Source organism: Chinchilla lanigera, unplaced genomic scaffold (genome assembly GCF_000276665.1).
Source record: "Chinchilla lanigera isolate Chin_1 unplaced genomic scaffold, ChiLan1.0 scaffold00042, whole genome shotgun sequence".
Classification (NCBI taxonomy): Eukaryota; Metazoa; Chordata; class Mammalia; order Rodentia; family Chinchillidae; genus Chinchilla; species Chinchilla lanigera.
The window spans coordinates 10574845-10588750 of record NW_004955443.1 but is presented as its reverse complement, the minus strand read 5'-3'; the positions used below and the strand labels follow the sequence as shown (position 1 = coordinate 10588750).

At 34.2% G+C, this 13906-nt stretch overlaps 1 protein-coding gene across 5 annotated transcripts in view; it reads right to left on the bottom strand.

The window, feature by feature from the left end:
* Positions 1-13906, bottom strand: part of Arap2 (ArfGAP with RhoGAP domain, ankyrin repeat and PH domain 2) — a 181567-nt gene that overhangs the window by 130579 nt on the left and 37082 nt on the right. For all 5 annotated transcript variants that reach the window (XM_005392016.2, XM_005392019.2, XM_005392018.2 and 2 more), the window contains exons 3-6: positions 8016-8074; positions 7033-7109; positions 6209-6300; positions 4389-4742 (exon numbers count right to left, since the gene is read on the bottom strand). In XM_005392016.2, the coding sequence (XP_005392073.1) occupies positions 4389-4742; positions 6209-6300; positions 7033-7109; positions 8016-8074 (582 nt within the window). The remainder of the gene's footprint in view (positions 1-4388; positions 4743-6208; positions 6301-7032; positions 7110-8015; positions 8075-13906) is intronic.

Genomic DNA, 13906 nt, shown 5'->3' with positions numbered 1-13906 from the left:
CTTTATTTTCTGCCCTAAATGGAAGCCACAAAAAGGCACAGAACACATCTTGCTCATCTCTGTACCTCAGGTTACTGAGCTAAGCTCATGAGTCCAGCTGCTGAGTCCTAGGCTCACTTTCCCGTGTAGTTTTTGTCCATGGTTGGTTAGTGCAACCTATCAATCCTTTAAAAAGTCATAAGGACATCCCTGTTGCAAACACTCTTGGCGATTTCAATCTGCACATCTCCTCAAAGCAGTGCAGCACATTCTACTGTGTTCTTTTTTCTTTACAGCCAATCTCAGGACTCTTTTTCTCCAAGTATTTGGGAAGTGCCAGAATAAATTATAACAGTCTTTAATATCTGCATGTACATGGATTTGAAAAACTTAAGCTTATTATTGATAGCTTAAACTTATTAATTAAGGAAAAGGTAGGGGTATTTATTTCACTCTCAAGGTCTAGAGAGATAGTTTTTAAAATAAGTACCCTTTGTTAAGTTTTCATATGCTTTGGCCTGTTAAACACACACTGGTAAAAGACTGTTTCAACACTTTATCAAGCTACTCCCATACAATTTTTTTTCGGCAAATGATCGTAAACTATATTAAAACTAGGTTATTTAAATATTTTTCATATTGTAAGTTTAACTGGAAATATTTTACTATTTATTTTGTTGCATAATGTTATACAATTATTTCTTAACTAAACTTTGGGTAATTTTTAAAAACTATGCATTAATTCAGGATTGGCATTTCCATTTCAAAAGCAAATAGACACTCAACCATGGTAAAACAAATGCAGATTAAGCACTTTGTTGTTTTGTTTACTGTCAGGATGGAGAACAGTTTCAAACATTCCTGATTTATACTGACGGGCAGCTTTTCAAACAGCTGTATTCTAATAATCTGAGTACATGTCTTTAAAAGACAAACATAATTATGAAAAAATCACCAAGTATTCTGCTGTGTTAATATGTACCAGTGCTCTCAACGGCACTGGCAGACTTTCATCCATTAATACAATATTGAGTTCAGCAATTTATATTACAAAGTCCCATAGTAAAAAATATGGAAAGAAACAGTAACATCTAAGGCTAATACTTTTAGTGACTCTTTCAACAATATATCTACCCTGTGCTAGGCAACTTTCTGCTAGAAATACCATAGTAAACAAAAGCAGTGTGGACAACTGTCCCTATCTTATTTATTATTCTCACTACTGAGACAAAATACCCGACATCCCAAGTTAAAGGGAGGCAAGTTTATTTAGCTCACAATTTGTGGAGGTTTCAGTCCATAATTGGCTGGCTGCACAGAAGGACACATGGCACAGGGGCAACAGTTCATGGTGGTGGAAGAGAGAAAAAGCAATGAAAGAGAAGAGAAGCCTCTTTCTGTCCCTTATATTGTATCCAGTCTACTGGGATCAGGGAAGTGCCAATCCAATCAGTGGACTGATCCAACATCACCCACCCTTAACCCCGAACTCTTCATTCCAGCATTGCACTATGAGTCAATCACACACTCTAGACTCAGCTACCTCTGGAAAAAAACCCATCTAAAAGTGTGTGATGCTTTGGGGTGCACCTGCACACAAGCCATTACAGGCCCTTATGGAGCTCACATAAAATAAATGAATCTTCCTCAATATGAGGCTTCACGAAGAAAATAAAGGAATCACGGGGCAATAGGTAGAGGGACAGCTGTAATGTTTAATTGCTTTTTTGCTTAAATACAAAGCAAGAACTCGAGAAAGATGGGGTCCAAACCATACTTTCTGGGAGAATTTCATGTAAAAAGAAGAGCAAGAGTAAAGGCCCCCAAAATGGACCCTGGTTTCTTATTTTTATATTTAAGGGAATAATAGAAAGTGATTTTCCCTATGTTGTGATCAGGTTATATTTTTTTACTGAGGGACCACAGGAGATAGAGTACACTGGTTATGAGATTTTAGCCAACAACATAACCTGGCTAATGCTTGTATGGGCCCATGGGCCAAATCTGGCCCACCACATAGTTTCTAAAGTTTTATTAGAATACAACCTCACCCACTGGTTTATATATTATTAATGTGTTTTTGTGCTACAAATACCACACTGAATAGTTGCAAAAGAAACCTGAATTGAGGTTAAAATATTTACTATTTGACCCTTTACAGAAAATTTCTGTTGGCACCTGATGTATGGAATTCACATTCCACCTCTCTCTGGAATCCCTGCACCAGCCAGGTGGCCCCACATTAAAATTTCTGCACAAGGAATGGGCAGGCATCACCTTGTCTAATTAAGGAGCGTCATACACACCTCTGAAACAGCCCACTGAGTCTAACAGGAAAGGACAAATCTCAAATTCCAGTTAGAATCTAATACATCCATACTTTATGGACAGCTAACGCGTTTAAATCACAGCAGTATAGTTATGTATCTCCATTCATACTTATATCCAAGAGAAAAATTTTAAGACAAAAACCCTCAATCTCTTCCCTTAAAACATAAACATATAAATTTAAAGACCTTCTACCATCTAACATTAGGCAGAGTCAGAAAGAAAGTGTACATAATCAAATTCTGATAAAGAGAGAAGAAAAATATCCAATTAGTCCAAAGGTGGCCAAAACTGATCAAGCCGTTTCACTGCGTCTTCAGGTACCAAGCTGTAAAGTGCAACCTACCACAAGACGTCACTCAGGAAACGCCAGCTGCTGCACACTTTACACCCAGTCTGCTAACACTCCCCACGATGCTTTGACAGCACTTGGGACTCCTGAAACACCTACATTTTACAGAAGTGAAAATTCTCAGAGTAGTCAAGCTCACTGTTTTATTCCACAAATGGAGGGCTAACTCATGCTTTTATTATTGAAATATGCATTTACTAATTTTTTTTTTTTTTTTTTTCCTCCAGTACCAGGAACCGAACTCACGACCTTGCGCTTGCCAGGCAGGCGCTTTGCCGCTGAGCTAAATCCCCAGCCCCTGCATTTACTAATTATACTGATGACTGAAAAATACAAAATACACAGTCTACTACCTTGTCTTCACAATGTAATCAAACGGATTGACACAGACAACTGCTAATAAAAAGTACACTACTTCAAAATCTAATTTTTTAAAAGATGCAATGATATAAAGTAATATATTAATCATATAATTATTAGCACAAAATTATAGGTTGTCACACTTTTTTTTTTGAAACAGTATCCCACTGTGTAGTCCAGGCCAGCCTTACACTTGCTATGTAGGTTAGGCTGGTCTCAAGCTCAGGATCCTCATGCCTCAGCTTCCCCTGTGCTGAGATTACAAGCATGCGCCATCATGCTTTTGCTTATTTTTGCTTTGTAAAGAATGTAATTCCAACCGTGTATAGTGCTGCATATTGTCATCTCAGCATGCTTGGAAGTTGAGGCAAAGAGATCAGATGTTTGAGCTCCATCTGGGAAACTTAAGAGATTTAGCAAGACCCTATCTCAAAATATAAAATAAAAGCAAGAAAAACAGTAGGGATGCAGCTCAGTGTAAAGGTCCTGTGTGCAACCCTTGACAACCACCACGAAAGGGAGAGAAAAAAGTCATTCTTGTTCCTACCTGTCATCACAAACTTCTTTTAATCTTTTTTCCTAGTAAAATTATTTTACATTGAACCAAAGTACAAAAAGCTAGCATATTATAGGCACTTACAACATTAGCTACTAAAACATGAGAGGTTTAATTCTCCCAAAATTTAGTAATTTATGAGAAACACTGCAAGTAAATATTTCCAAAAAAAATAAATCCCAAAATCAGGATGCCAGAAAACAATTCTCATTTTTAAAAATATCCCTCTACAAAGATTTCTCAGTATTGTAAAATACTTACAAGATTCTTTATAAACATCTGAAATGATATATCAGTTTTACAGTAACTATTCAAGGAATTCTGATTTTCTGAGCAACTATAAGAATCAGAACAATGTATCAATAACAGAGAAGACCTAAAACTAACAATGATGTGCTTTTCTCTAAGTACAATAAGCCTTGTATTCTCAAACAGAACACTGTAGTGATATGAACAAAATCAAACAGTGTGGGCGAGTAATACTAACTCAGTCTGTGCTGTTTTTCTTTGCTACGAAGTGGGATACAGGACAGCGTATTATGATGTGAAGTTAGAAAGTAACACTGAGAATCTAGATGTGTGGGCATGACGTTAGGCTCAAGCTGTTATTGAGAACCTTGACACCACATTGCACTACATTTACCCCATTCGTCCGAAGAGTACTTTTGTAAAAGTGTACTGCAAATCCTCAAAAACCGTATGTGTGTGGAGAATGTTGAAAGGACTATGGAAACCAAGCAAGTTTAGAAATGAATAAACTTGAATTATCAATACATGCGACTTACGAAATAAAATAAGTGAATACATACATACCCTTGAGGAGAGAGCTTGTCCAACCATCCTGACTTCACCCTCATGGTAGAAGACCCATAGAAACATGCATAGGGAGAGATGGCATTGGCGGAAACAGCTGATGCCTCCTCATTTCCACTTGTTGAGTTTAAAGGATAGCTGTGCCGATTAACAGGGTCCAAATTCAATGCTTTCTGAGTCCTAGACTTCGATGCCTTTGAATTTTTTCTTCTTAAACTCTGAAAGCATTCTTCTACTGTTGAGTATTCTGATTCAGAAGCAGAGTCTTGCAGGAGATTATTTCTGTCCTCTCGAGGTATCCAAATATCTTCTACTTTGTCTTCACTTATTTTCTCCTTTCTATTATCATATATGCTAAGTGGAAAGGAATATTATTAAATTTTTAAAGTGCTATACGTGATTTCATCTCAGTTACCTTTTTAACTGTAAGCAACCAATCAGAGAAATGTAAGACTAGGAAAACCTTTCAATTCAATTACCCCATCTGAGAATTTATAAAGTTTTCTCAGAAAAATTAAGTAGAAAATTTCTTATTATCATAAGAAAAATTTAAACACTACTAGAAGTACTTGCTTGTGTATACTCTATCCTGATTCCTTTTGCTTTAGGTGGGTGGATATAGGTGGCTAGGATGGGGTCTGACCATATTTTTGGCATCCACATTTGAACCTCAACAATCACAGAATTAAGTGGTCAGCACAACCTCTACTCTCTGGGAAACATCACGAATCACTAACTCCATCTGTGTGGAGATCTTATTTCCAACTTGTTACTCCCTTTCTACTTTGCGTTAGTCCAAGGACCACATGTTCTACTATAATGTAATAAAACAGAAAGTACATCTGACTGCTCAGTTTCAGCATTATGTTGCAATGCTAATGAGAACAAGCACTACACCACACTACTCCCCCGCCCCCGGAAAAAGCCAGTGTGAATTCAGAAGGTACAAGCTACATAAGGTAAAACACTGTACTACTGGAATATAAGAATGCATTCACAATAGTTAAGTACAGTCCTACACGTTTAAGGAATGGTACAACAGATTCTCTTATTTATGTAAAATAAAATTACATCCAAAGGAAGTTCTGCTAATCAATGAAATATATATAGCCAGGGGTAAGATTACACATTTGTGCATAGTGTTATAAAAACTATTACTTCCTTAAAGCATAACTGAGCCTAGCCCTTCCACATTTTGTATTATAGTAGATTCATACTAAATGTGTGGGCAAGATAGGGGATAACTTAAGGGAACCCACAAAAGTTTTACTCCTGATAAATGAAAGATAAATAGAAAATAAAATGATCATTAAATAATGATTCAGTAGGCCAAATTCCAATAAAACTGAAAAGGTCAGTGCCTGAGAACCACTGTGTAACTTCTTGTGTGACCCAAGTAACTGGGTAATTTTCAGTCCTATCAATGATGAAACACTAATGGAAAGGACATACTAACATTTGGAAAATTCTGCGATAGTGTTATTTTATACTGTCCTCTTCTCCTTTATAATAACCGAACTTCCCATCTTAAAGGTTTAATCACAGTGACCGCATATTTGTCACTTTGGGTAGGGGGCAAATGGTTGTTGTCAGGATAAGACAAAAATAATCTGCTATAGAATGCTAAGATCCACTCAATTTACAGACTGTAATTCAGTTATTACAACGGGTACTGCCATGAAGACATTTAGAAAGGAAACCTTTGCATTACCCATATAGATTATCTTCTTAGAAATACAATACTGTCCTATAAGCAAGATGTCAACATTTTAAAACGTTTTATTCTAAGGAATTCATTATCATCAGTCAGGCCTGCATACCTTGATTTGATTAAAAAAGAGTTCACTGAAGTACTTGCTTCCCCTTTGAGTGTTTCTTCATGGGTCCAAAATTCATTCTTTATAGATCTCTTCTATAAATAAATAAAATATATACATACATACACTTAAGTTTTTTTACTTTATGGTTTGGAGATTTTTTTGGTGTAGCAACACTTCACAACTTTCCTTAATACATATCTGAATTTAATTAAATAAATGTCTAATTGTGTGGATTGACTTTTGAGTAAAAACAATTTAATTACATTAATAACTTATGATACTTTTTTATTTTTATTTAAATCACTAGCTAATCATTTCATTGTAGAATAAAAGAAGTTAACTAAGAATAAAATTCATGTACCTCTACTGCTCTGCTATATTTTTATACTATAACAAGATCAAGAAATAAAATAGCAAAGGGTACAAGCACTGGAAAAGAAAGCATAAGTGATAAACTGAATAACTAAAATATATAAACAATTAGATGTCTAAAAAACAAAATGAATGCATTTGGATATAAATCAAAGCAAATTCTGAGAGTATCTATGGGGCATTTTTCTTTTTTTTAGTAAGACAGTTCTATCTTTCAGCAAATTTTTAGAACCCAATATCCTCTCCTCCTAAATTCAAAATGAAAGTGTGTTTTTAAGGTATAAATCTAAAGATATAGCTTTACCATAGTTTTATTGAGTAGGAATTTTATTGTCTGGAAATTTTCTTTTTCAATGTAATGCATTCTTCAAACAAAGTTGCAACAAAATGAAAAGGCATATAGAGGCAATAGTATCTGATTATGGAAAAAAAAATAAATGTATGAGACTAACCTTGGAATTTTCTAGTCTCTGGAAGAGAAAGGTCTCTCCATAAGGAAAGATGGAAGATGAATTCTCCTCGTTTGAATCTTTTGAGGAATTACAGGATGACAATGGAAAAAGGAATAATGTGAATTTGTGCAAAAAAAAAAAAAAAAAAAGGAAATAAAAGCATGTTTTAAATTATTTTATAGCAATTCACAACTTAAGATTTATATTGTGAGAGTTGAAAGTGCTCATAATTCTTACCCCCTAAATTTTCTCACGCCATGGTATTCATAATACAATTCACTCTATAACCCACTCATTTCATAATTATGAGAGTAATTATTAAATTATAACCTGTCACATGTACCTATCCGTTTGAACCTTCAAGATTACCATTAATATAACCAAGAATTCTGCCTATACAGATCAGAAATTGTAATGGTGTCATCTGTAGTGATAATTCCTAAATTTTAAAAAACCCTAAATGATAGGATCTTAATTCTATTATAGTATTAAATGAATACTTATAAACAGTTCACTAACGTAACAGCTAGGTATCACTCAAATTTTCAAGAAGAATGTTCCTGAACTTGTATAATCAAAATTTTCAAAAAGAAAGGAAAAAAAACCTCTCTCACATCAATTTATCAGCCCTTTCCTGTTACCATGGCAAAACCATTTCCCATATTATCTTTGCCCTGTAGCTCAGACTACCAGAAAGCATTTAATTTAGATAAATGCCTTCCGCTGTAGCTAATAACAAATGAAGCCTGTATTAAAAATTTTTTGTACATAAGCAGATGCAAATTTCAAGGAGTTTTTAGTGTGTATTACTGTCCTTTTTTCACTTCTCTTTCAAAGCATCTGAGCACTATGAATACCCGCAGAACACGATTCCCATTATTCCCTAGACCACTGATGGGCTGCCTTTTCAATCACAGTTTTAACATACTTTTAAGACTATCAAATGAAGGCTAATTCACAGAAACTCCAGCACACAGACTCACTTGGCAGTGTCACAGATTTTCCAGTTGAGGTAGTAACAGTTCTTCTCTCACGGAGGTAGCTTCAAGTAAAGGGGAAAAGTTATGGTTACTACTTATTACTTGAGTAAAGGATGTACTACAGAGATATACATTCTTGTAAGAAAAGACACCAATTTTCAAAAATAAGTCTGATTTGAGATAAATAGAAAGGCCAAATTCCTCAACTGTATTTTTCTATACAGCCTTCAAGGAAGAGATTTCATTGGAATTAGTAAGTATTTGCTTCTCATATCTGTAATTGACAAAAAGCAAACGAATATATTTGTTCAATGTCAGTATGCACATAATTTCACACTGTTAGCCACACCTCTGAGAGCAATGTATTATCTAGCTTTCCATATTTTTGTAATTGTTCATTATTAGCTTCAAAAATACATCTGGTTCTACGAACATAATATGAAAATACACCTACAATCTTCTTTCAATGATGTTATAGTCTTGGGTGAAAGACATTACAGGTAATTAGGAAGACTGTAACAGCACTGACAGAGGCAAACACTGTAGGGACAGACAGTAAGGAACACCTATTAATATATGAGCTCTATTTTTCTTTTCAATTTAAGATGAAAGATCAGAATATCCTTAACTTCTCTTAGGTACAAATCTACCTCCTGAAGTAATAAGATGCTGAAAAATAATGAAAATTAGAGCAGAAATCAAGAAAACAGAACATGGACAAAACATAAAATTCATTATAACCAAAAACCTGATGCTTAAAAGATCAATAAAATTGACCAACTTCAGTGAAGAAAAAATATAGGCAACATAGAAGATAAAAATCACCAACATCAGCTTTTCAACATGGCTAGATAGAGGAGGAGCCATAGTGAAGTAACTCAGAGAAAATCACCTAAAAACACAGGTCAGTGGAAGACATGGAGGGAAATACATCCAGATGCCAAAATCAACCTGAAAAAATCACCAGTATCAGAAACATTACCTCAGGTCCTAAGATGGATAATAGCAGCCTGGTGTTAGAGAGGTGAGAGGCAAGTTAGTAAGAAAAACTTGGTCGATAAAGTAACAACAATTGGATGACATGAACAAATTAAGAGTCTGAGATTCAAATAATCAAATTGAAAATCTTAGTAGCCCTATTTCTATTACAGAAATCACCTACTCACAAAAATTCCAGATACAGATAATTCCCTGGTAAATTCCAAGCAATAATTCAAAAAGAAGAAACACCTAGCCTATGCAAAGTTTCTTGGGAAGTAGGATCAAAGAGCAAGTCCCCAGTTAACTCTGTAAGACCAATATAACTAATAACAAAATCAGACGAAAACATAACTGTGGAAAATGTTCTTCATGATAAAGCTATAAAAAACATTAACAACATATTAGTAAACGAAATCATGAAAGGATAATATATAACAAGGTGAAATTTACCCTAAGGAAGTAATGTTAGGTCAACATTGGGAAAATTAATGTAATTTGTCATATTACCCAAATAAAGAATAAAAATAACCTGTATATATCTGGGCATGGTGTTACAGGCCTACAATACTTGCACTCTGGGAGGCCGAGGCAAGAAGGTGACAAATTTAAAGCCTAGCCTGAGCAATTTCGCAACTTGTATAGATTTTGTCTCAAAATAATAAAAAACAGGGGTTAGGGATGTAGCTCTGTGCCAAGGCCATGTAATCGCCAATACTGTAAAATAACAACAACATGTTTGAAGAAAAAAATAAGACACTTCATCCATTCATGACAAAGATTCTCAGCAAACTACAACGAGGATATATCTTTAATAAGAGGTATTTATGAGAAACCTTCATTACACTTAATACTTAAAGACTAAATGGTTTTCCCTATGATTGAGAGCAAGGCAAGGAAATCTGCTTTCGCCATTTCTGTTCACATGATTTCAGGGATCCCAGCCTAGGCAATAAGTGAAGTATATAAAAGGCATACAGACTAGAAAGGATATACCTTGAACAGACAAGGTAACTCATAAGTAAAAAACAATAAAATTTAAGTAATCTACCAAAAAGCTTTTCCAACTAATAAGTAAGTCTGTCAAGGTCCCAGGATAAGGGGGAACTATAAATAAACTCAATATTTCTATTATAATGGCAATAAGCAACTGGAGAAATAATTTCAAAATACAATTTAATTCATAAGTGTATATAAACCATTAAATACTAATTGAAAATTTCATCAAAATATGATAAAGACCTGCACACTTAAAACTACAAAGGATTGCTAAGAAAAAATTAAATCCTAAATAAATGGATAGGTATACAATGTTAATAGACTGGAAAGCTCAATGTTGTCAAGCTATCAATTCTCCCCACACTGATATATAGATTGTACACAATTCTAAATATTATGCAGTAGGCTTTTTAAAGAGAAATTAACCAAGTGACTACAACATTTATATTCAAATACAAATAACCTACAGTAGTCAAAACAACTTTGAAGAGAACAAAAAAAAAAAACTGGAACACAGATATAAGTTCAATATTTAGTCTATAACTACAGTAATCAAGTCAGTTTATTATTGATGAAGGAGAGACATATAAGTCAATGGGATGAAGTGGACAGTCTACATATAGGAAAAACCACCCAGGTTTGTTTTTTTTTTTTTCACCCAGGTTTAAAAAGAAACAAAAAATTACTAAAAATATTGACAAAACACAAGAATATGCACAAATTTCAAAATCATTATGTCAAGAAGAAGCCACAGGCAAAGCACATCCTATATCATTCTTTAGGAGCATGTAAAAAGGAGGGATGTTAAAGCATTTTTGGGAAACTCTCAGATGCTATGAACTGCCACTTCTTGATTACGATACAAAATTTTATGGGATTATACATCTTTTATATAACTCATGAAGATACATGTTTTAAAGTTTATGCTTTATTGAATATATGTTAAACCTCAAAATAAGTCACTCAACAATGAATATAACAAATTTACTGCTCATAGGGTTGACACATAAAATATCAAGTCCATTCCTAAATATAAGGAAAGAAAAAACTTTAAGTGATGTCGTATATAAAAGCATCAAAATATTGCCAAAACCAAGGAATACATCTAAGAGAGAGCAAGAGCTCACCTAGAAAACTATAAAATATTACTGGAACAGAAAATCTAATTAAACAGAGGACTATGCCAAAGACTGAATATGACAGAAATGTCAAAGCTCCCTATATCAATCTCTAAGATGTAATGCAATTCCACGCTAATTTTTTTTTTTTTTTTGATCTTTTCTTCCGGTACCAGAGATCGAACTCATGACCTTGCACTTGCCAGGCAGGCGCTGTGCCGCTGAGCTAAATCCCCAGCCCCTCCACGCTAAATAATTAATGGGCATGTGTGCATGCATACATATGTGTGTAATTTAACAACTGGAATCTACAATGCATATGAGAAACAAAGGACCAAGGATAACAAAGACATTTGCAGAAGAGAGTGGAAAGCTGTACTCTATAAGATGTTAGTATTTATGGTAAAGCTATAGTAACTAAGGTTATTATATTACTGATAAAAGAATAGATAATAGACTACTAATGAAGATGAAAATATGGTCCCTGGTTAATGAACATATTAAAAGGTCCTCAATCACATTAATCATTAAAAAATACAAATTAAAATGAATACAATGAAGTGCTATTACATATGAACCTACAAGGCTATAATTTTTAAATAATCAAATGTTGCTGAGTGTATGAAACAAGAGGAATACACATACACTGCTGGTGTTAAATTAGTACAACTACTTTATAGGAACTGGTTGCATGCATCATCTACAAAAATCAAAGATACTAACTTCTATGACAATCTTTTTGGTATATACACAACAAGTATGCATGTATGTGCCTTCCAAAAGTAGCTACCCAAATGTATGTCAAAAAGTAAATGGATACACAAGATATGAGAGATTCACAAAAAGTTACACTACTCAACAATTTAAAGAAATTCAAATTACACTACTCAACAATTTAAAGAAAAATTTAACATTCAAAAACATGAGCTCCTTTCAAAATCCTGCTGGGAAAGAGGTTTACTGTAAATAACAGCTATATGATTCCTAGTGTAAGAACTTACAGAATAAACAAACAAATAAATAGTCATTTAAAGTCACCATAGAAATCACAAGGGAAAGACACAAAATTTTAACAAAGGGTTCAAAATAATTCATTTATTTTTTCATTACCCTCACAATCTTGACACTTTTATAAAGCTGCAGTTGTTTTCTTATATTTGTATATTACTAACACAAGTACTATGTTAATATATTTTATAATGAAGTAATTTGAATCCTTGAAGGAAGAAGTTATTAAATTTATTACATTTTTGGTAACTTGCAACTTACAATAAATCTTATTCTTATTGAACATTTACAGTATTTAAAACACAGGTCTCAGAATTCTACTTTTACAGACAGTATTCATATATACAGTCTTCACTCCCGTGTCCTTTGGTTTATTAGTTCCACAACCCCAGTGAACACCAAGTCCCTTATACTACAGTGTAGTGTTTGCACATAACCTATACACGTTCTCCCATATACTTTCCGTCATCTCTAGATTACATCTAATATCCAATAACATGTAAATGCTATGTAAATATTAGTTGTACTCTTACTTAGGGATTAATGGCAAGAAAAGACAGTTTGTGGTGCACATTTAGTGCCAACATTTTTTATCGAACATTTTTGACTTGTAATTTTTTTATGGGTGTAGAACCTGAAGATACAAAGGGCTGACCATACACATACAGTCAAAAATACAACTCATAAGGAATGAGTAACTAATCCGGGATTCGAACGCATGTAGTATAACAAATGTTTCTAAACTACAATGCTTACTGTTTAAAAAAGAACTTAACTTACTGATGAAATATGTAAATAAAAATACATTTTGAATTATTTAAATATACCCGTTAGTGGTATTGTAAGGATTCTGTTTTACTACTAGTCATGTAAAATGTAAGGAAAAAATGTGTCATTTTTCTCCTTCTGCTATTCAGCGTGCACCTACTGCAAGTCATTACCAAATCTATAAATAAGTCCAGTGGAACTACAATAGATAAAATGTTAGCTTAAGATAAGAAAAAAAAAATTTTGAAGCCTCTTAGTAATTTCTATTTGCTCCTCCGAATAAATTATGCTCAAAGTATTATGTGAAAGACTATATATACCTGTGTCTCATCTCATTTTGACTCCTTGAGACAGCCCCGAGATGGGCTGGGTATATTAATCTTATCAACAAAAAGGGGCAGCTCTCCCAGTCCAGATCCCACAGCTAACACCAGCCAAAGCCAGCGTTCAAAGGACCATTTCCTTTAGGTTCCATTTTTCCCATCATTTATCCTGAGAAGCTTCTAAATTTAAAACATAATGCACAGTTGATCTAGCGATAGTTATCATCCTCTCTTAATATTGTGCCTTTGTGTACAGCCAAGTCACCTAACAGCGCTGAACCTAATTTCCACACTTATTAAAGGCAGGGGGTTTTGCCCAGGAACATCAGAATGATTAATAAGATAATGGTTTTAAAGAGCTTAAAGCAGTGCCCTAGACAACATAAATGTTCACTGCTAGACAAGAACTTCTAGGGCCAATCAACTGTAAATGATTGCTAATACTTATTTTGTTTTTTGTTTGTTTTCTTTTTTCAAACAAGGTCCTCCAGAGAAAAACACAAGGAATCAGCCCAAGTCAGTAAGTCTCCCTGAGTCACTCTTTCAGGTGAACTAGACTGTACTTTGTTCACCATAATCTCCTTTACTACTAAATTACCTGCCCACAAGGGGCTGGGGATTTAGCTCAGCGGCAAAGCGCCTGCCTGGCAAGCGCAAGGTCGTGAGTTCGGTTCCCGGTACCGGAGAAAAAAAAACCAAA